The following is a 23187-nucleotide window of genomic DNA, read 5'->3' on the forward strand; positions in this document are numbered from 1 at the left end:
AAGGTGGTGGACTCTCCTTCCCTGAGAGCTTTTCAACAGAGGTCCGATGGTCATCTGTCAGGGATTCTTTAGTTGTGATTCCTTCATTGCAGGGGGTTGGGCTAGATGATCCTTGAAGGACCCTCCCAATTCTACCATTCTGTGATTTCCCCCCGAAGTAAGACCAGGGAAGGCTGGGCGTAGATAACAGGGAAGACCCAACACTCCAAACCCAACAACTCTCCCCAGTGCTAGCCACTGAGCAGATGCAGAGAGAGCAGGGCAAACCAAAAAGGCGCGCGGTATTTCCGCTTCCACCAATCAGAGCCCGACTGCAAAGGTGCGGGGAAACGCCGATCACGCCCACTTCTGACGTCAGTGCGGGCGGCCTGAGGCGAGATCCATGGCTGCTTCCGGGAGTGGCTCCTCCCCTTTTGCGACGTTATGGACGCTGTGCGCGAGGAGCCGACCCAGGCGCTGTTCGCTTGGGTAAGTTCCTGTGGCGGCGCCCGGAAAAGGGCGGAAGCGGCAGTCCTACGGGCATATGCGGCGGCCGGGGCGGGGGGGGGGGGAGAGAAGAACGGAGCGAGGCCGCCCTTTGCTCTTTACTGCTGGTCGGGTGGGATGATGATGCGTTGGTCCTCTGCAAATAAGTTTCACGGGCTCCGGCGGCGCTGCTCTGAGCCAGAATCGAGCTGTTGACATGGTTTCCCCACATACATCGCACCGCCTCCTTTTCCCCTTCCACCGCCCTGACGGATGTTATTGGCAAACCCCCGTCTCTGAAAGGACCCGTCGAAATATGCAAGGCGCTAGTCGGATTTGCTATTTGGTGCTCCCCCTCCCATTTTACTAAAACTAAAATAGGAGCAGGCTCTGTGACTAAGGGTGACAGGCAGCAAACCAACAGGCGAAGCTCCATCATGGCTTCAGCTCTCTGCCGTTTTAGGCGCATATGCAGTGCCGCATTTACGTATAAGCTGAACAAGCTATAGCTTAGGGCCCCACTCTTGGGGCCCCCCAAAATTAAAGGAAAAAACCCCTGGATGTACATTTCCAAAATATAAGATAAAAAACAAAATAAAACCTACCTACAGCAACAGTGTTTTGTGTTTTGTAGGCTCGTATGATTTACCTTCATTAGCTTCATTACCTTCAGTAGCTTGGGGCCTCATCAAACCTAAAAGTGGCCCTGCGCATATGGCATGCCAGATTCTCTCACTGGGAACAGCTAAACCTGTTGTTGAGTCATGCTGTTTCGAAAGGCATAAGCTTCTGCTTGCAGGGAAGACAGCAGAGCCCACTGCTCACAAGCGTGAACTCGGAACTCTTTGTTTATGTTTTAAATCCACTTTAGACATCCCTCAAGCACTAAGAAGGACACACCTGCGGAGAGGAGGACCCTTCAGATGACTCAAGTGAATCTTGGGTCCCCGTAAGGTGTTTAAGACAATGCTGCGCCCAGGGATGAAAGTGTCTTCTGATTTTCATGGCCCTCCCATCCTGGTTCGTTTCCCCATGGTTTGTGGGGAGTGATTAAAATGTTTTGCTAGGCCTTGGTGTCTGTCCATCTGCCATAGTAGAGGCCATTTTTATTTGCCCTTAGAACTTCGAGGTATAAACAGAAGCATGTCTCTGGGGATGTGAGTCCCCTAACCCTAGCTAATATCCATGCATTGTGGAGAATGGAGCTTCTAAGTCATCGGAGATGGATTTATGGATAAATTCTCCAATTTAATAATTAAGCACAGCTGTCTGTCCCTGCCCACTTGGTGTAGTTGTTAGGCGAGTATTCCAATAAGGTCTGGGAGAGTTGGTTTTGAATCTCCACTTTAGTTATGAATCTAGTCACCATTTCACAGCCTAATCTGCAGGGTTGCTGTTAAAATAAAATGGTGAAGGGGAAGACCGTGTGCCACCTTGATCTTGTCAGACAGATGAAATATAAATAGATGGCAATGTGCATTACCTCACTTAAAAATGTGGCTAGCCAGCCTTGTGTTTCAGGGTCCTCTTCATTCTGCTGAATGGGTGTCTGCCCTAAAGTCTTGTCCCAATGCCATTACTATAAGTAATGCATGTGACATGCCTAGGTATAATTCTGGTGGAGCTGAGGAAACTGAATTGAAATGGTAAATAGTTTTGAGCATTGCCTCCTTAGCTTTAACTTCATGTTTGCACACATGCCACAGCTGTCCAATAAGGCTAAATATTACAGGATATAATGCCTTCTATTCTACTCTTTGAGCAGCTAGTCTGTTTCAGAGAGCATAAATATTTCTCAATGTGCAAAAAAAGCCAGGATTATAACCACATGCCAAAGCAAGCTGTTAAGACTTGTAGTTCTTATTAAACAGTTTTTCTGTATCAGATATGAAACTTTGCAGACAGGCTTAAATCAGCTTCAAAAAAAAAAAAGTTGGCCCTGAAGACATATGCAAAACCTGAGATGGCTGGGATGTGCATATGTTTCCCCCATTTCCAAATTATATCTCATTAGCAGCATTTATATGACTTCAGAAATACTTCTTAGGATGACATATGGAAATGCCCTAAGGTGGCCAAGATTTGTCTTGCTGGATAACACATAATGACATTTCATTGTAAAAGTAATGGATGGATGTTGTAAAATATATGTGTATTGGATCCTGAAATTATTTTTCAGAAGTACCTTTCAATGAAATTGATGTGACTTGCTTCCAAGTAACAGCCGGATCGAACAGATGCTTGCCAGCTTTATGCTTCCAACGGGAGGGGGGGTAGTTAAATATGAAATGCACGTATACTTAGCCATTCAAAAGTGCCATTGGCAAGAATCTTAAAAGATAAAGCTCTCTCCCTGGGGAGAAAGCCCAAGGGCTAGTGGTTCTAATGAGATTTATGTTACAATAAGGTCTAGACTGATTTGCACCATTGACTTCCTGGGTCCAGGAGACTGTAAAATTCTCAGCTGCAAAGGACAGAAGTGTAGAGGACTCCTGTAAAAAAAATATCTTTCTGATGCTACACTTGGACTGATTATGTCAAACCCTTTGCAAGATAGTGTAACAGTTAGAATTGCTTTAGGCAAGTCTCCTTCCATGTATAATTTCAATTAATTACTTTTTCATCCTTATTATTGATTTTTTTTTTTAAGAGTGGTTGGGTCTCAGTACTGCCACTGCTCATACCATTAAACTTTGAAGGATTTCCTTTCAATGCAACAATGTGCAGACCAGAATCTGCATGAGGTGGAGAAAGTAGATAGGGAGATTTTTTCTCCTTCTCTCATACTAGAACTCGAGGCCATCTAATGAAGCTGAATGTTAGAAGATTCAGGACAGACAAAATGAAGTATTTTATCATGCAGTACATAGTTAAACAATGGAATTTATCTCCACAGGATGTAGCAATGATCACCAACCTGGATGGCTTTAAAAGATGTTTAGACAAACCGATGGGGGACAAAGCTATCATGCCATCATGGCTATGTCGGGGACAGGATGCCTCCATACCAATTGCTGGGAATCAGGAGTGTGGAGACTGCTGCTGTCCTCAGGTCCTGCTTCTGGGATTCCTATATGAAACTAGTTGGCCCCTGTGAGAAGAGGATGCTGGGCTAGATGGGCCTTTGTTCTGATTCAGCAGGGCTTTTCTTATGTCCTTAGGGAGCAAACAGCTACGGACAACTGGGTCTTGGTCATAAAGAAGATGTACTCCTGCCCCAGGCCCTTAAAGAATTGCCCTGCAGTCAGAAGAACATCACAAATATTACTGGAGGAGGAGGACATTCTGTAATTGTTACTGGTAAGAAACTGGCATTTCTGTTTCCTGCCCATAGTATACTTGCAAGACTTAATTTTTTAACTCTGTTGTTGATACCCATATACGACTTCATGGTTGCTTAAATTTCTCTTTCCATCTTTCTTTAAAATGAGATGATGAAATGCTCTTTATGTCATCAAATGGTGGATAAGGTTTTTGGATTTTTGCTGCTTTGCTGTTCTTCATCATTTCTTATGTGTGTGTGTGTGTGTGTGGAGGGTGCTGATGAGCTACTCAGTGACTCAAATAATGGTAATAAGCTAATTTAGGACAAATCTGCATGAGACTTATTTTGGGAACAGATTTTGCATGTGCTGGGGCTGCATCTGTGATGGTCTCCTAGCTGTTCAGCACGGAGCTTGTGCTGTTTAAGTTGTAAAGTGAAAGGCCCCAGTTGAAGCCTTGGAGACGTAACTGTAGCGTTCAGTGTTGTTCCCCAATGTGATTCATTTTGTCTTCGGACTGCCTAGTGTCGGGATGAGGGACCTGTGCCCCTCCAGATGCTGGTGGACTCCTATAAGCTGCATTCACCATGTGAATGGATGGTGTGACTTGGAGCCTGACAACATCTGGAGCATCACAGGTTCCCCATCACTAGCCTAGTGCTTCAGTCATTTCTGGAGTACAGTTCTTTAAATGAGAAAGAGAGGACTGTGCATTGTTAGTATGAACACTCCCTCAAGTTTTCTGGACAAATAACAATTATTGGGTCTTAAAGTGCCAGTGAATATTGGGTCAAAATATGCATATGTTTTTATTTTGCATATGTTCCTGATAGTATTTGTTCATTTTGCAGACACCGGAGAACTCTTTTTATGTGGCCAAAATAAAGATGGGCAGTTGGGACTTGGTCATACTGAAGATGTGGAACATTTTACATTATGCCTTTCCCTGTCTGGTTGTCCTGTTGTACAAGTTGCCTGTGGCTGGGATTTTACCATCATACTTACAGGTAAATCTATCAACTAGGCGGAAACAAGTGTTACGTGATGTGAAAGCTCCAAGCTTTATCCGGGTCTCCATAACTGTTCAAAAGCTTTATAGTGAGCTATATGTAAAATCACAAGGCTATAAATTGTTGACTTTTTGGAAATGGAAGACTGTGCATTCAGTCGAGTGCTGCTGTAGCATAATGGTTAAGAAAATGAGCTGTTAGCCAAGACAGTTAGCCTTGACCTTGCACTTGCCCCATGGCCTTAGTTTCATAGGGCACTGTGTAGCAAAGATCAGATCCAGTGAAGTTTGGAAGTGAATGGGTCTTAAGTTAGTAGTAGTCTTATTCCATCACCATCAATGAGGCGTAGATGTGACTTTTAATAAAAATGAACCTGTTTCTTACTAGTGGGGAAATGGACTACAGGTATCTCCTTGAGGTAAACAATAGAAATGTGAAGATTTCCAGTGCTGTTCTATCTTGCAGGAAATGGTCAGGTGTTATCTTGTGGGTCTCATTCTTTTGGACAACTCGGAGTTCCTGATGCTTCAGGAGGAAATGCTGTCCCACAGAAAATTAAGGTGAGGTGCTATCAGCACAAACATTTAAATTCACCATTATGCCCAGTTGTATGATGATTCCTTCCATAAGCCACTTCACTGTGGATCAACAGCTTTTGATGTTTTCTTTGTATCATGCATGCTGGACTACACGTTCATTAATCAGTTCTGAAAATTTCAATAGCATGGCTAAAAAATATTGTTCTGTATTGTAGAGTTGTCAAAGAGAATGTAAATATGTTTTTCCTTGTCTGATAGACTATACAGGACAAAGTAGTGAATGTTGCTGCTGGGCTCAGACATGCAGTAGCTGTAACTGGTGAGTTATTACTACAGGACATAGTTCCTTACTGAAAGTTGCAACCATGTAACAACATAAAAACTGTTACAGTGTCTCAGATGATGGGTCTGTATCCGCAGCTTTAATTGTTATGTGATTTAGAGGAAGCTGTGAAGCAATTAAAAATACTTCATCCCCAGTTATTCACTGACAGGCTAATACCTCAGTCTCATATACCTTAGAAGCCTGCTTATACTCACTTGCTGTTACCCTACTGTTCCTCATCAGGGTGGGTTGATATTTCATGGTAGTTTGTAAATTAATTAGGAAGGCCTGATAGCGACATAGTTTCTGACACCATGCAAGCCCTAGCACAGTGTCTGAGGTAGTGGTGCTGTGGGTTATCTGGCTGTGGGTTTCCCCCCCAAGAGCCAGACAGAGAGGCCTAGAGGACCACATCAGGTCCCCAGGCCTGAGGTTCCCCACCTCTGCATTAGGAGGCCCCTTGTGTTTGCAGGTCACCTTGGTATACATAGCTTCAGTAAGTGTCATAAGTGTACATGGGCTTGCCATCATCACTTAAGGAGTGATTGATAAGGCACAGTCACAGAGAGAATCTCTGCAACTGGCAGAGCTTTGTCATAATTACCAAATAAGTGCAAATGGCCTGTCAGCAAATTCCATGCAAGTTTCTCCTGTGGTTTATGACATTATTTCCTGGACTCTTGAGAAGCTTACAGCCATTTCACAAATTATAGAGGGGCAAATCTGAACCTGCTACCAAATCTCCAGGAAGCTGCAGCTAATCGCAGCTCCGTCTATGTGTTTAATAAACATTGGTCATATTGATTTATTACATGAGGTATCTGCTTAATATATTAGTGTACACCTTAAAAACAAGATGCGTGAAGTGGTCTCGAACCTAGCGTACTGTTATTTGGGGCGTTGAGAATTTTTCCTGCTATATTGTTTTGTTGTTCTATTGTTTTGTTGTTCTATAATTTGTGTGTTAACGTTTTCCAGGTTAATATTTGCATTAGTAAAAATAGTAACACCCCCCACCCTATGTCTTTTAGCAGGGGAATAGCCTTTAACATGAATATTTCATTTTCCTTTTGCATGTACATGCTGAAAAGAAAATGGTTCAGTCTTCCAGTGGGGAGTTGGCATGGCATCTCAGGCGAAGCGGGCATGCCAAGGACAGATGGTTCCATCTTTTTGGAGGGCTAAAGAGCCTTGCAAAGTAACAGGTTTGTTATCTAAATATTTAAGGTATGGATCAAGCATGTCATGTGCAAGCAAGGGGTCCACAAATTTTGGCTTGCCTTAGTAGCCAGCCATTATTTGTGGCTATACCCAATGATACTGATCACTCCACTCCTAAGTCCTCAGATGCTGCTTTGTTGTTGCTGTAATAGCATGTATCGCATTCCCTTAGCACTCTCTGATTCCATTCCCAATCAGCCCAAACACAAACCCCAGCCATATACTTGGCACATGAGACTCTGTCTTTTGCAGAACACATCACTCAGCCTAGAGAATGCCCAGCCACAGAGAGAGTCAGATGTAGTGTTTTAATGCTGAACTTTTGGATGTTGATCCTGAACTGTCTTTATTATTGTTGTTGTAATGCTTCTCGCCATATAAGCTTTTATCAGTAAGCACCAGCACCTTGAATTGGTCCTGGAAACTAACTGGAACCTACTGTCATTGACATAAAACTTGTGCAACATGATCCAAGAAGAATCCACTAGGAAACAAACTTTCCATCTCAATTTATTTGCTTTCTTTTCTGAAGAAGAGAAGTATGTTGCAATCTGTATAAGTACAGTCCCTTCCCAGTTGGATTTTTCAGAAGTTTTTCCCCAGGGGGCCTCAGTCAGAGGGAGAAAGGAGAGGAATGGAGGGAAAAGAGAAACTGTGGGAAACAAATGGTGAATGAAGAAATAGATAGTTTGCACCCTATCCTGGCCTTCAGGTTCGCCTTTGTCAAGAAAAAGATACAAAACACATATTTGTCCTTGTCTCAAGAAGAGAAAACTGGGAATATGGATTTATTCTTACAGCAGTTAAAATAAAATATGTTAACGCTGGGAATTGGTCTGACAGTTTCTCATGTACTTTGCAGTGTTATGTTAAGATGTTTACATCACAAATCTCTTTTGTCAAATAACATTGTTTGAAAACTCTTGTTATCAGGCGGAGCTGGTGAAATTGATATACAGTGGTACCTCTGGTTATGAACTGAATCCGTTCCGGAGATCTGTTTGTAACTGGAAACCGTTCTTATCCTGAGGCACGCTTTCGCTATTGGTGGCTCCCGCTGTGCGCGTGTGCCTCTAGTGTGCAATTTCTGCTCTCATCCCAGGGCAAAGTTTGTAACCAGCAGCAGTTACTTTCAGGTTAGCAGAGCTTGTAACCTGCAGTGTGCGTAACCAGAAGCATTTGTAACCAGAGGTACCACTGTAATAAACACACAGATGGCACTTCGAGAGGTTATTCCTTCTGCCCAGGAACTGGAGTTCTGGTCATTTGGCCAAGCTGGCAATGGGAGCCAGTTGTATGCTCAGGAACAATATACCTTCTGTTAGGAATGTTTTAAGCATTACGATCCCTTCCCTGCCTCGTTGGCACTGATTGCTGTTAGCAGGTTGAACTATCCACTGTCCTATTGTGGCTTGCAGCTGCTGAATGCACCAGTTAAGAGCCAGTCCCCAAAAAACTTGCAAAACTTGCAGCCCTTTCCCCTTTCCCGTTTTGTGGAGTGCAGAATAATAAGCCAAATCAAAATGTATTTTAGGTCTGTTTACATTATTAGGCTCTGCACAGTAACAATTTGTTCCTTAGCTCATCCTCACCTATATCTCTCTCCTCTTAAGTGTTGTTCTCTCCTTGTGGCCTTGTACTCTTCTCTGATAGCTAATTAACCACCCCATGGTTGTCGAAAGTTCCCCCATTTGTTAGTGGTCCCCCTTCTCTTTTCTTTAATATCTTAGATGCATATAGATGAGCTCTGATCTATAAAATTAGTTGGGGAGGTAGTAACCTGACATGGCCCAAGTAGCTTCCCAAAGAGCCTGCACAAACAGCTTTCATTAGCTTTCTTATGCAGCTGTGTGTTGTGGTGTGGCATTCTGTATTGCAAAGGGCCTTTCTAAAAGGAAGTATTCCTCTCCAGCTAACAGAAAATAATGGGTTATTGTCCTAGGTCTAGAAAACATCAAAGTAAAGAGCATCACTTCTGGGTCGCATCATGTCACATCACTCACAGGTGAGTTTCTTTTGTTTGGTTGGCTGTAGCTTTGGACAAAGTGAAGTCTGTCTGTTGAACCATGAAAAATATTTTGTCTCTGAGACTAGTTCATCCCCTTTCCTGTAAGATGTGTCCCCCCGTTTTTGTTCAGATTTAATCTAGCTGCCCTCATAACATGCTTCCTGCTCCTGCCACATTTAAAACAGGCTTGTGACCCTCCTCGAACATACAACATGTATTGCATAGAGAATTAAGTTGCAGCTCTAGTTCTCTAGTTGTATACACAGAAAGATATGCTTTTTGTGCTTGTAGAGTCTGAGTTGCCACTTTAAAAAACTGAGTGCATTACTTTTCTTAGAATGTTTGTTCATCTGTTTCAAAGACTAGACAGATGTGCAACTGTAAAATGACATTTAGTCAACATTTTTGTGTCCTTTAACTTCCTTTTTTAAAATATGTTCCTTTTCTTCTTTAAGATGAAGGAGAGTTATATGTTTGGGGGAGCAACAGACACAAGCAGTTAGTGAGCAAAGATGATTTTCTTTTGAAACCCCAGAAGATAGAAACCCACTATTTTGGGGGCGAAAAGGTCAGAAGAGTCTGGAATGGATGGACGCACATGGTGGCGCAGACAGGTAGGACATGAACTGCGGATGCTGCATATAAAAATACTTTGTTTACCGAAAGCGATGTTTGGATGGTTTCTAAAAAAAGTGCTTTCAGGTTGAGTTGTTTGGATAGTATGGCAAAACCCTGCATCTAGAAATGTGGGAAATGTGTGATTTAGGCTTTAGGGCTGAACTGTGTTGGTTCCCCCTCCCCAAAATTGCTGAAGTTCCCAATTTGATGGTTGTTCTGCCAGTGCAAGCATTTCTGCTTGTTCTGCTTGACAGACAGGGCGATTTCCCTCTTTCCCATGCATTGTTCTGGGAGTTCTCCCGACCCTCCAGTGCAGATTTGTGGGAGGAGGGAGTGGTCTTGTTGAGCTGGCAGGAGTCCTTATGCTGGCTTCCACTAGTGCACTGGGCTAGGTGAATCCAGCTCCAATTCAGAAGTAGTACCTGGGATATGAAAGGAAGAAGATGGCAGGTGTGTTGCACGAGTTGCTGTTTGAATAGCTTTGCATCCTTCTGAGGACCAGTAACCAGTTGCCCAGGGAAACTCCCTCCCCAACATAGTAGCCTGTTTCAGTCAAAACACCCCCACCAGCAAAAAAATACACCCCTAATTTAAATTTTAAAAAATTAAAATTGAGAGGGAGTCTTGATGAGTGCCAAGGAGGGTATATGAGGGTGCCATGGTGCCACTTCTTCGCATGTGCTCTGTGCTTGCAGGCTGCATTGTCAAAAGGACTCCAGAAGTGCGCAACCAAAGCTGAAACTTGCTGCTTATCGTTTATATTTCTCATGATGATGAGGCTGGGCTCTGTAATGCTGCCGATGTAAATTAGGTTACATAAGGATAACATAGAAGTTGACTGAACTGAAGGCAGTCCTAAATATAGCAGAAGGGTGGTGAAGAACAGGAGAGAGAATGATAGTCTTAAGCCTTACAAAAGGTGAGTCATCCTCAGTTCAGAACAAGTGCTTTCCACAAACTGGTATGGCTGATAACGAAGACAGCTTTAATTAAGGAAGTTTATTTATCTCAGTGTTCTCTCGAATAAATCCATTAATCCGTTTGTCATGTACTATCAAATCAAATTACTGTAAAATTGGGTAAAGAAATTCTTGGTACAACCAAAGACTTACAAGCTCCTTCCCCAGAACGGTTATTTTTTAAAACACACACACACACACACACACACACACAGAGAGAGAGAGAGAGAGAGAGAGAGAGAGAGAGAGAGAGAGAGAACACTCTCTATCTTACATTGTTGCCTCCTGTAACAATCCAGTGGGAGCTGTAAAGAGTCTCAGAGGAACGACGCACCATCATGCCTCTGGGGAAACAGCACAATAAAAAACTTTTATTATTTATTTTAAATATTTTTATCCTGCTGTTCAGCTGAAAAAGACTCTCAGAGTGGCATACAACGATCATCAACAACAACAGTTTTCTTATTTGTACCCCGCCTATCTGACTGGGTTGCCCCAGCCGCTCTGGGTGGCTCCCAGCCGATACAGAAGCCCCATAGGCTTCCAGTCTAAAATGTATTTAGAAAAGGAAAATGGATGGGGAGGAGGAAGAAAGTATACTCAGGCATTACCTCTTATTAGTTGGGAAGGGCTGAAGCAAGCTCTCTGCAGCTGCTCCTCCTTCAGCTCCTTCAGGCCAGGTTGGGCTCCAAAATTGCTCCGGCCTCCATGTCAGGGAAGAAGGGGTAAGGGGAAGATTGACATCAGGAGGAAGAATGGGGAGGAGGATGATCTACATTGCCTCATGGGTGGGCTGGTCCTGAATAAAGATCTACACCACATCTGCTGCCCCTGTGGATCCTGCTGCCCGAGACAGCTGCTTTACCTTTACTTTTAGGTGGGCTGGCCCTGGTAGGTATATTGGCCTTTTGTATCTTGTATCTTTTGTATATTGACCATCTGTATACTTGCTTGAGAGTAACCCCACCAAACCTAGTGGGCCTTACTTCTGTGTAGGGTTGAGAATTCTCCTCTGAGGTAGCCATGGTGAAAACTGAGAAAGGAGGATCTTTCTTCCCCTTAATTGTTCATCTAGAACGTATTTGTCTTTGCCCAACACCAACATGAGGCCTCCAACAGATTACTTGCTTTGGGGGAAAGGATTGTGTAGAAATTTAATAAGTAATAATAATAATAAATAACAGAGCTGAAGGAATTTGGTCCTTAACAGAAAAAAAGTTGCTCACACCTGCTATAGACTGAAATTAAACTACTTGGTGTAAATCACCAGCATTCTTTTTGGAAATTAGCACTGTATTTTTCCTTTCTTCCCTACAGCTCATTTTCTCAATGTTAAATTGTAGTGTTTAAGTCCTTGAGGGACAATGTGGTGCAGTGGGTACATTACTGGGGTTTGTACATGGCAGATCTAGGTTCAAATTGCTGCTAGTCTGTCATTAAGTGATATTGGCAGAGGTATGGTCTCTTCTCAGGAAGGCTTTCTTTATATCTCTTTCAACACCTTTTTAATGCGAGGGAAAGTCTTTAAAAAAACAAATGCCAGGCATTTACCATCCGAGGAACTTTACCATATGTTTGTGTCACTGCCACTTTGACTATGCTCTTTTTAAAGAACTGTTTGACACTTTATTATTGTATTTGTAGGATTCTGTAGTCCTCCTCAGGTGTTGTAAAGGTCAAACCATGTTGGAAGTGTGGGGTCATACACATGAGTTCACCACCTCTATCTCTGCCTGTGCTGCGTTTAGTAGCAAGGTCTGAAGGAGGCTTGCAAGTGTGTTCACTTGAGCAAATCGGGGACACCGATCGCCCAGGGTTCCTGATCCTGGTGGGGCTTGTAAGAGTGCTCAAGCGAACATACTTCCAAGCTCCCCCCCCCACCACATTACTGCTGAATGCAGCAAGGTTCGGCCTCAAGGGAAGGGGGCTAGTGCCATGCCTCCGACACAGTTTGACTTGCATAATGCCTGAAAAGGGCTTGTGCTTTTCTTTATAAACTACCCTAGTAATTTGCATTGAAAGGTACTGGATACCTAAGCCTAACTCCTAAGGCAGTTTGCAGACCCCTCCACCCCACCCCCCAAAGGTAAAAGAACATGTCTGTGGTAGTGGTCTTGATAGTGTTTCATTAGGTCCTACTGACTTTCCTTAGACAATGGGATGATGTGAGAGATGGAAATTAGTGACTAAGATGGAAAAAGATAAGCCGTCAAACACTTTCCCTTCAGAGAATTGCGCCACAATAGATAGCACAGGTTGTGTGAGCAAGCTGGGGAGAGCTGGAGAGTTCTGGAAATGAAATGGCAGTGACCACTCCCTATTGTATTAAGGAGAGAGCTCCATAAACCTTTAGTAAAACCTCCCTGGAACCGCTGTATAATTTTATTAGTATTATTTGTTAACGATTTCTTAGTTTACCAAAATATGTGCATTGTCTCTTTTTTTGAATTGTGCTTTCTACAGATCAATTTCATTTGTTGTGAGACATGAGTGTTGCATGCAGTATTAGGTTGGGAGGAAAAGAGGGGGACATGGTGAGGGGGTTGGGGTTGGGTGGTTATGCTTCTATTCGTCTACGTGTGGGGTTTTGTGTCAGCGTCACTTGTACGGATTCTCTTACTATTCGCTTGTTATATTTCATTGGTGGTGAGAGAGGGTAGGGGTGGCCTCGGGTGTGGTTATCGGGGTACGGGTGGCACTGTGGTCTAAACCACAGAGCCTAGGGCAGGGGTCAGCATACTTTTTCAGGAGGGGGGCCGGTCCATTGTCCCTCAGACCTTGTGGGGGTCCAGACCCACCCCCTCCTGAAAGCACCCCCTTCCCGAAAGGTCCCCGCCAGCCAATGCCACTCACGCCACAGCCGATGCAGCCGCCTCCTCTTCGGCAGCGTCGGCGTCCTCCGTCTTGGCGGGGTGCAGAGTCCATGCCGCTGGCCTGGGCGGCGGAGGCAGCCTCCGTGCCGCTGCTGCTTCCTTCCCACTTGCCTGCTTCCTCCCGCTTTGCCGCCTCAGTGGAAAGGAAGGGGTGGCACCCAGAGTCACCTGCGGCTTTTGATTGGCTGCAGGAGCTTTCTGCAGCCAATCAGAAGCTGTGCCAAATCACAGAAGTCAGTCTCTGTGCGGTGATGCCTCCGTGCCGCGCCTGTTTAGCGTGGGGACTGACTGAGCGGGTGGCAGGGTCTGCAAGGTTTGCGGGCCGGATTAACGAGCCCGGTGGGCCATATGTGGCCCGCGGGCCTTAGTTTGCCAACCTCTGGCCTAGGGGCTTGCCGATCAGAAGGTCGGCGGTTCGAATCCCCGTGACGGGGTGAGCTCCCGTTGCTCAGTCCCTGCTTTTGCCAACCTAGAAGTTTGAAAGCACATCAAAGTGCAAGTAGATAAATAGGTACTGCTCTGGCGGGAAGGTAAACGGCGTTTCCGTGCACTACTCTGGTTCGCCAGAAGCGGCTTAGTCATGCTGGCCACATGACCTGGAAGCTGTCTGTGGAAAAACGCCGGCTCCCTTGGCCAATAAAGCAAGATGAGCGCCACAACCCCAGAGTCACCTGCAACTGGACCTAACGGTCAGGGGTCCCTTTAGGGTGTGGTTGGTTGTCTTTGGTTGGCGTAGTGAGATTTGTTTATGTGTGTGAGTGTGGGGTGGGTGGGTGGATTTTTGGATCAGGTTAGCCAGATTTATTCGTATGCTGCCGGCAGATTCTTGTTGTTTTGTTAGGCTATGTATATGATAAAGGGGAACCATACCGGGATGAAGGCATCTTCTATTGGTCCCCATATCAGTTTCAGTTTATTGGTTAGTTTTTCTAGTAAGGCTATTTCCCATACTATTTGATACCATTGGTCCATGCTTACTCCTGACAGGTCTCTCCAGTGTCTGGCTATAATGTTTCTGGCTGCTGAGAGTAGGTGGGTTATGGGCTCTTTATAATGTGAGTGGGCATTATGATCTTGGAAGATGTTCAGTAGGTCCAGTTCTGGGGGGAACCGCTGTATAATTGACATTACCTGACACACTGGGAAACGAGCTGTACAAAAGCCTTGTGAGCATCCATTAAGTATGATTCATCCGAAGAGCAGTAAAAGATGGCACAATGTTCTTCCTGCTATATTAACAACCTCATCCTTGGCTAGGCTCTTAGGAATATTAATGATTTCTTATATTGGATTTTAACATATTCTCTCTCTTGTTTTCCATCCCCTCTAGTGTACCCTTGGAATCCCCTGTCAAAATCAGAATATTAAAGGGGCATGGAGATTCACCTACTCTTCCCATAAGTCTCTAATTCTTGCCATAAAAAGAGACAGTAGAACAGGGGTTTAGTTGGGAGCTATGTAGATGTTCCTTTTTAAGAGAGTCATGTCTCACATGATACTGTGAGAATCACAAATGCAAATGAGCCATTATCTATTTGTTCATTGTTTGGAATCCAATAGAAACCAATGTTGCTAATCTGATGAAAAATGCCCCCTATATTTAATAATGTTTTATGCATTTACAGATATAGTTAAACCTTGGAATTTGTATATAATCTAGGGTGACTATCCCCAAATTGTTAAAATGTAGAGGGCTCTGTGTTGAAAAACATGTTCTCCTGTCTTCATTTTAATTGAGGACAGGGTCACTCCGTGATTCTAAACACACTTAATTGAGAAATGAACTCACTGACATTAACAAATATCAAATATCCAAACAAATGTGCTGAAAATCAAAATATTGGGACTACCTCAGATGTAGTTAATGCTCTTAGGACATCTGTCTAGGGCAAAGTCTTCCAACTGTGTGGTGGAGAACATAACAACCGAGTGTTTAGAATATGGAGTTGGTTTATAGAATCATAGATTCATAGAACTGTAGAGTTGGAAGTGATCCCAAGGGTCATCTAGTTCAACCCCCTGCATTGCATACATACACAAACATAGATATACACTGTCCATAGCAACTGGCATCACCATACACTAGTGAGTTTCCAGCCCCCAGATGTATTATCTATTACCACTTAGCCATATGAATAAGCACTAGGGTTGTCAGCTAACTGAGGGGAAAGACCCAGACTGGGCAAAGTTGTTAAGCTGGTGTGTTTTTTTTAGTTTTGCATAAAAAAATTATGTTTTGCTGATTTCTACCTGGACATTGCTACCAACTATGGTATTACAGATATGTTTGAGACGTATGGCAACCATTGCTATTTCCCATGTCTTTTTGTGGGCTTTTCAGAGGCATATGGTTGGCTGTTGTTGGAAACAGGATTCTGACCTGAGCCAGCAGGGTTTTTATTATGTTCTTTATTTGAAGGGCAGGCAGACCTAATCAGAATCATTAGGAAGTTACTGCACAATGGCTTTGATTCATGCAACGACTCTAACTAGATTAGCCTTGCTAAATTTGTGCCTTCCATGCTGACTGGAACTGATGGAAGCTGTAGTCCACAATATCAGGACACAGGGTTGGCAAAGGCCATCACAGTTTCCCACCCCTCTGATACAAGCCGAAATCTCATAAGATTGTATTCTTTATTTTGTCCATTCTTATTTTACTTAATTTCTTTACAGGCCACATTAATCCCGCCAGTAACCCTGTAAAGCTCAGAGGTGGGGAACATTTAGGGTTGCCAGATGTCACCCTACTACAACTTCCATCGTCCCTGACTATTGACCACTTTGACCTGGGCTGATGGGAGTTGGCATCTGATATCATTTGAAGGCCCATAAGTTCCCAAGCCCTGCTATAAACAAGTTGCTTTTATGGCACATTTTCCCACAGCTGGTGAACAAAGAGAAAATGCCTTACCCATTGACACCCTGTAATTTCCCACTTCTGAGTGGTAATTTAAATCCTGGTCTCTCAGATTCAAGTGCGGAACTCTAAACAGGAGGCCAGACGGCCAGGATGCCTCATCCCCACCCTTCATGTTTATATATCTCTTTGAAACAGAACGTGAAAATGATTGTGGTGTGTGTGCACGTGTGTGTGTGTGTATGTATGTATGTGTGTGTGTGTATATATATATATATATATATATATATATATATATATGTATGTATATATATATATAAAGAGAGAGAGAGAGATATGTGTGTGATATTATGCTTTATAGAATTGTACATTCATTTCTTTTGTGGATTTGAACTTGTTCTGCCTTGGCCAATGCTTTCTTGCTCACACAACTGAGCCACACCAGGTGGTGATCTATGGGTTTTCCACTTCTCATTCTGTCCCAAACACAGTGGCTGAGAGGTACTATTTCAGTAGAGACCGAGGCAGCTATGAGAACAAAGGCTTCCGCAGAGAGATAAGTTGAAAAATGATATTTTTCAGCTTGGTTTTCTAGATAATGCTTAATAGATTGTCCAAAGAAATTCACTGAGGAGATTGAAATTTTCTGTTTATGACAATCACTGCAGACCCAGTGGGCCTTGTCAAACCTAGTTACGCTGAATCAGGAATTTATAGTATATTATTCATTTTGATTGTCATTTGGCTCCCTCAGGGAAAAACCCACAAATTAAATTGTAAATGTTACATCGTATTACATCACATTAAACCTTGGTGCATACTTGAAGTGCCATGAGATTGACAAATTAAAATTATGGCAGTGAAAAACTTTAGCAGTAGGAAAGTACCGACTTTAAACAGCCTGGAGGCAAAGCTTCTTTGCTTGCTTCAAAATATGTATAATATTCCTGTTCTCCATCAAATGAGCAACAAGATGGCATGGTCTGATATGGTCTGATGTGTGTTTTAGGCAAGACAGAGGTGAGATATCAAACTTGAGTGTCGTGGTTCACAGCTTACCCACTACACTATTATTCTTCTACAGTAAAAGCTTTCCTTAATAATGATAAATAGCACCCCTAACATGCTTGGTGTTTTATAAAGTAGCACCAAAGACAAGCCATGTCCTATGGAACTTGCGATTTAAAATTCAACACAGGGTAGGTCTCAAGGCAGGGACGCGGGTGGCGCTGTGGGTTAAACCACAGAGCCTAGGACTTGCCGATCAGAAGGTCAGCAGTTCGAATCCCCGCGACGGGGTGAGCTCCTGTTGCTCGGTCGCTGCTCCTGCCAACCTAGCAGTTCGAAAGCACGTCAAAGTGCAAGTAGATAAATAGGTACCACTCCGGCAGGAAGGTAAACGACATTTCTGTGTGCTGGTCTGGTTCGCCAGAAGTGGCTTAGTCATGCTGGCCACATGACCTGGAAGCTGTACGCCGGCTCCCTCGGCCAGTAAAGCGAGATTAGCGCCGCAACCCCAGAGTCGGCCATGACTGGGCCTAATGGTCAGGGGTCCCTTTACCTTAGGTCTCAAGGCAAGTGTCAAGGAAGACTTAGACAATTGTGTGACTAGGAAGTTAGGCAACAATCTTACATATTTTTCTCTCCCTAAGACAAGAACAGCAAAAGGGAACCTTTCACCACCCAGATACAGCCAAGCCCAGTGCCATCTGGTGCCTAAACTGTGTAATGTCGCAATCCGTGTGTGGATGTGAAAATAGAAGGAGGAAAATTGTGTGTTCAGTTCAATCACATACAAACCTTTCTGGCACATCTCTTATCTGTATATTTTATTCTATTTTAGTTTTACCAGTAGATAAACATTGGAATGGCTATGGAAACACTGAACAAATCATTGACAGGTAGGAAGAGGTCCAACTGAATCACAGAACTCTAGGGCATGATGAACTCTTTGCCATCCTTTGGAGACATTCAGCTGCACACAGACATGAACATCGACATCTGATGAAAGGAGAAGAACCAGGGCTAAGGATTACAGGGAGAAGAGCTTGTTGGGAGAGCATTGAGGACAGGAATGAATTGAAGATGGAAACTTCACAGTGTAAGGAGGGGGCTTCTCTTGACTTTCTGGTCCTTAGGGAGCAATAAGGGATTGCTAACTACATAACTTCTTTAGATAAAGCAGTGCTGGTAAATTGTCTAATTGCTTGTTGGAATTTGGCCAAGTTTGGAACAATGAAAATCTGGCTTGTGGTGCTGCAACTACCCTCTAGAGGGCAGCATTGATGTCTACATATTTTTATTTCCCTACCACCTTACTGTCAGCAGCTTAGAGCAGACAATAGATCTGTCTTGATCTGCCGTATTTGGACAATGGTGGATTGCAAAGGGAAGCAGTGCTTGGCTTTTCTCTTACAATAGCTGAGATTTTAAGTGATGGTAAATTATTGCAGTGCTGCTTTAAAAACTAGCTCCAGGGGATGGCTGAAGCTACAGAACAATTAATAAAAGTGTTTTAATATGATTTGTAAAAATGACTGTCCACAAATTAAATTAGTAAGTGGGTCTGATAAACCCACTTTTAAATTTTAAATTTTATGAAACTTGCTTATTAACCTAAATGTAGATGCCTTTTTAAGGATATTGAAGGATGCTTGAGATAACCTACAATTTAATAAACAAATGCTACCACTTGTTCAAGTGCTCAAATACACAGAAAGGGATAGAGTGTGGCTGTTGGCTACACCTGTGCATGTGTCCAGTGTAATGTCTTAAGGAGTTGTTTGTGTATGAATTGTGTGTATCATTCTGTCCATACAATTAAGCTGAGATCACGTGGGCAGGGCATAGGCATAAATTCTCTCATATGCTGTTCTGAATTTGTTTAGGGTGGAAGCCTGAGGCCACAAGTGGCTACAATCCTATACCCCTTCACCTGCATGTTGAGACAAACATCTGAATAGTGTAAAATAAACTATACTGTAGGTATTGTAGCACACTATAAAATAAACCTTTGGTCACCCTGTGATGCATTTCCAAATACAGTAATGGCTAATGTTTTGGCATCCTTGCCTTCTGAAAGAGATGAGCAGGTTCATCATTTCCTTGTCCTTTATATGGTTTTTTGTTATTAATATGAGAAACCAATGTCTTTCTTGAACCTTCAGAGCAACAGTTAAACTTGCAAGGATAATGAGGAGCTACATTTGTTTTTAATTGCATAACTATAATTAGACTGCTATCTGCATTTAGATATTGCTATTAAAAGTTTAAAAGTGAGAGGCGCACCATAGCTTGAATTTTAAACAAGCCCAAGCCTTGGTTGGTGGTGATAAATAACAAGTGTTCTTTGATTTGGCAGCCTGTCTTGCAACTGAACTGTCCACATGGTCAAATAGCTGCAAGATCTCCTGGTGCGGGCTCTCGCCTCTTTCTGTAGTGAAGGAAGCAGGGGGAATTAGGAGAAGGGAGTTCACTATTTTGAGGCTTGCTCATAAGCTTTTCTGAGGAAAGTCCTTGTGTGAGGGCTGAGGTAGAAGGAGCAACAGCCAGTCTGCCTCAGTGCACGGGTTTCAGGGCCAGCCCCAGTGCTTTTCTTCGGGGGGGGGGGGGAACGCAGGGGTACGCATACCCCTAATGATTTTGTGAATCTAAGTTTGGCCTCATTGAGGGGCACTATTTCAATATGAGTAGGTAAATGAGAGTACCCCTAAACATTTTTTAAGGAAAAAAGCAGTTGCCAGCCCTATCATTAGGCAGAGTGAAGCGGGCACCTTTGGCGGAATATGCTGGGGGACAGGAAGTGGACAGAGCTCTGTGTGCCATTCAACTCACCTCGCATCCTCTAAGATAGCTTCTGCCCACAGGTGCAATGGAGGATACTGAACTCAGCTTCTAGTCTGGACAGCTTCTGTGTTTGGAATGGGAAAGGTACCATCTTTTCCTTTGCCCACAGGCAGCAAAAATATTTAGGAGAGAATATTTATTTGATATTTATGTGCAGTTTTTTCATACAAGCATTCTCAAAGTAGCTTACACAGAAGCAGATTAAACTAATTTAAAGAATCATAAAAAACACGACAGCTTAAAAAAAAACCTAAATAAAGGCATGAAGAGCAGCATAAGGCAACAATTTAAGAACTTAACTTGCCTGAGCTTGAGGGAATAAAAACGCTTTTTCCTGTCTCTGAAAGGAAGACAAGTGCAGTAAAGAAATGGACCACCTAGGGCATGTTTGGCATGAAAGTCTGAAAGGGGTGTTTGCTTAGATGTACTTACAAGCTTCCTTATTGAAGAGAGCTTCAGAATGAGTATTATATGTCCTCCTAGGTGGAGTTTCCAGATCACTTTTATTTTTTTATGTTTAAATTTATATCCTACCTTTCTTTTGTTGTGTAACCCAAGATGATAAACACATGGTTTCCGGGCACTCACCTCCATTCAGACACTGACCTAACCCAGGCATGCTTAGCTTCAGCAAGATGGTAGCCTCATGTGCCTTCAGCCCATGGGACTTTCATTGTCAGGCCCCTGTTGCCACCAAGGCATGAACGACAGTAGCCGGCATCTCTTTTCCAGTAGGGGGTGCAACTAAAGTTGGTAAAATGCTACTACAGGACTATTGTTACCTGATCATTTAGGAGAATTGCTGGATGGACAAGTATTTTCAGACTATGAACCTGCAACTCAACAAGGAGTAGGAGCCCATCTGGGTAGAACTAATATTTTATGACCAACTGGTCCACTGAGTCTTTCTCCCCAGCATGGCAAATCATCAGCTCCCTCTTGCCTGGGTTACCTTTTATCTATCCAGCTCATTACTAATCTCAGGTGATTGTACAGAAAAGCCTCTACCACTACCTTGAGATAGACTGGAACTTGTAGGGAAATGTAAGGAGAGGGGAATTTGAGAAATATGAACTGGGGAAGTAGGAAAAAAAGCTGAGTGTTAATTAACCCTTGAAGTCAGAAGAGGTTGGAGTGCATTTTTTTTAAATAAAAAGCCTAGTTTCTTGTTATTTTTCTTACATTGCTGAGTTGCTGCTGTTTTCACAGTGATTAAGTTTTGTCTGGAGGACTAATGCTGAACAACTGTGTGTGTTCTATTCAGAAACAGGGAAAGTCTTTACATGGGGTAGAGGAGACTATGGTCAACTTGGATGGAGCGGGATGCTGAATGAAGGAGAGAGCGAGGATGGAAAGAAATCGACTGAACACTGTTTGAAAAAGCAAATCAGTGCACCTGTTGCAGTGCCCAGCCTCACTGGAGCATCTGAGGTAAGGAGAAACCATGAATTTTGTTAAGGTCAGACCTCTAATTATTTGTTTGTCTTGTGTTACTAATTTACCTTTTGAGCAAGGGCTATCTGTAGCCCTCAGACATTATACACTGGGAAAGAACATCCAAGCTGTGGTGGTAACAACAGATGACTGCCATCTTGTACCTCTGTGGTGGTATCTATTGAAGCAGTCTCTGAGAAGATGGGACTCTGTTACATGGAAAATAGAAGTCCAGTTTTATGGTAGCAGCAATATAGAGAGAGGCAAACTTCCCAGATAAATTTGTGCATCTAAAAGTATATATTGGGTGGAATTCAAAATAGCGCCAAGGAGATTGTTCATCAGTGCAAGCATTTCTGTTTGTGAGATGGAACAATTGCCCCTCTTCTCCCCGTGTATTTTCTTCTGGGGGTTTGGGAAAGACTTAGGGAATGGGGTGGGGGAAAGCCCTGCTGCATTAACAGGGGTCCTTGTGGTGGCTTCTGCTAGAGTAATAGGTTAGTTGAATCCAGACGATGAAGATGATGATGGTTCCTTCTCTGTTCTTCCCCATGAGATCCCAGCATGGATTGCAATAATTTAAAAAATACAGTACTAAAACCAGTTAAATTGCAGTCAGGAGACTAGGGTGGGCTCTAAAATTTATATCTTGGTCATCAAAAGCCAGGGCAAGGTGGTGTGCTTTCAGCATACCATGGAAACTATATTATGAAGGTGTCAGATGCACCTGATAGGAGTTTCACTGTTTAGGGGTTGCCACTCCCTCTCCACTCCAAATCTGAGCTTGGTGAAATTACCAGAGGGCCTCCTCTGCCTATTTCAACACGCCAGACAGTCCGTAGGAAGGGAGTTGGTCTTTCAGATATATTACTTTTAAGAGCGATCCTAAGTGTTGAGTTTTGTTTGACATAATCTGGATATGTCTGGCTATGTTTCCCCCCCACCCCTACTTAGTAACAGCATATTTTATTTTAGTGCATCTGTAGTTCAGTTTTTCCATGTACATGTTCTGATGTACCATCTTTTGTGGAGCTGAGAGTGTCAAAGGACTATGGACCTATGTTGTTGTTGTTTAGTCGTATCCGACTCTTTGTGACCCCATGGACCAGAGCACGCCAGGCACTCCTGTCTTCCACTGCCTCCTGCAGTTTGGTCAAACTCATGTTCATAGCTTCGAGAACACTGTCCAACCACCTTGTCCTCTGTCGTCCCCTTCTCCTTGTGCCCTCAATCTTTCCCAGCATTAGGGTCTTTTCTAGGGAGTCTTCTCTTCTCATGAGGTGGCCAATGTAATGGACTTATACCTAAATGAAAAAAGAAGTTGCCTACAGTTCGGCCAATTAAAAAGAGCAACTTTAGAAACATTGAATACTGTGAACTCACGGGTGGGAGGAAGTGAGAGTTTGTTTTATTAATAAACATCTTAGTAAGATCAGCAGTGTTTAAGCTGCTACTGATATAGAATGAAAGAGCTTATAGGGCTGAATTGGATAGCTAAAACCTTGAGATGTCAGATATAATCAGATCATGAAGAACCTAAGTGTAACTGATTTTTTAAAATATATATCTATATAAAAACAATATTGACATTTTGGCACTAGCTGGTGGCAGTCACAATCCTGGAATGTAGCTAAAAATGGGACTGTCCCTTGTGGAGAATGTCAGAAGTAAAACACCTGAATACTTGGGTGTCAAAGTCTTCTGCCCGCATCAGCTTGAACTGTGACAAGGGGCATTTCACAGCACAGAGACCCCATCACTGATCA

At 43.2% G+C, this 23187-nt stretch overlaps 1 protein-coding gene and 1 long non-coding RNA gene across 5 annotated transcripts in view; one reads left to right on the forward strand and one right to left on the reverse strand.

Annotated features, from left to right (window-relative positions):
- Window positions 1-363: 363 nt before the first annotated feature.
- SERGEF (secretion regulating guanine nucleotide exchange factor) overlaps window positions 364-23187 on the forward strand; it is a 104104-nt gene continuing 81280 nt past the window's right edge. The window contains exons 1-10 of one of the 4 annotated variants that reach the window (XR_014542422.1): window positions 546-811; window positions 3627-3765; window positions 4580-4735; window positions 5204-5298; window positions 5536-5596; window positions 6694-6807; window positions 8766-8828; window positions 9287-9445; window positions 17985-18242; window positions 21252-21418. Coding sequence is in view for 3 of the 4 variants with exons in the window: in XM_083590300.1 (XP_083446426.1) it covers window positions 683-811; window positions 3627-3765; window positions 4580-4735; window positions 5204-5298; window positions 5536-5596; window positions 6694-6807; window positions 8766-8828; window positions 9287-9445; window positions 21252-21418 (1083 nt within the window). In the remaining variant the exon portion in view is untranslated. Of the gene's footprint in view, window positions 469-545; window positions 812-3626; window positions 3766-4579; window positions 4736-5203; window positions 5299-5535; window positions 5597-6693; window positions 6808-8765; window positions 8829-9286; window positions 9446-17984; window positions 18243-21251; window positions 21419-23187 lie in introns of those variants that run through there. The other 3 variants (XM_083590301.1, XM_083590300.1, XM_083590299.1) reach the window with 3 other exon arrangements.
- On the reverse strand, window positions 9462-11554 carry LOC310751316. Its single transcript, XR_014542457.1, has 3 exons — window positions 11395-11554; window positions 10683-10752; window positions 9462-9871 (listed from the first exon to the last, which is right to left on the reverse strand). It is a non-coding gene; the product is annotated as an uncharacterized lncRNA (long non-coding RNA).

This window comes from Podarcis filfolensis, assembly GCF_964270895.1.
Source record: "Podarcis filfolensis genome assembly, chromosome: 1".
Taxonomy (NCBI): Eukaryota; Metazoa; Chordata; class Lepidosauria; order Squamata; family Lacertidae; genus Podarcis; species Podarcis filfolensis.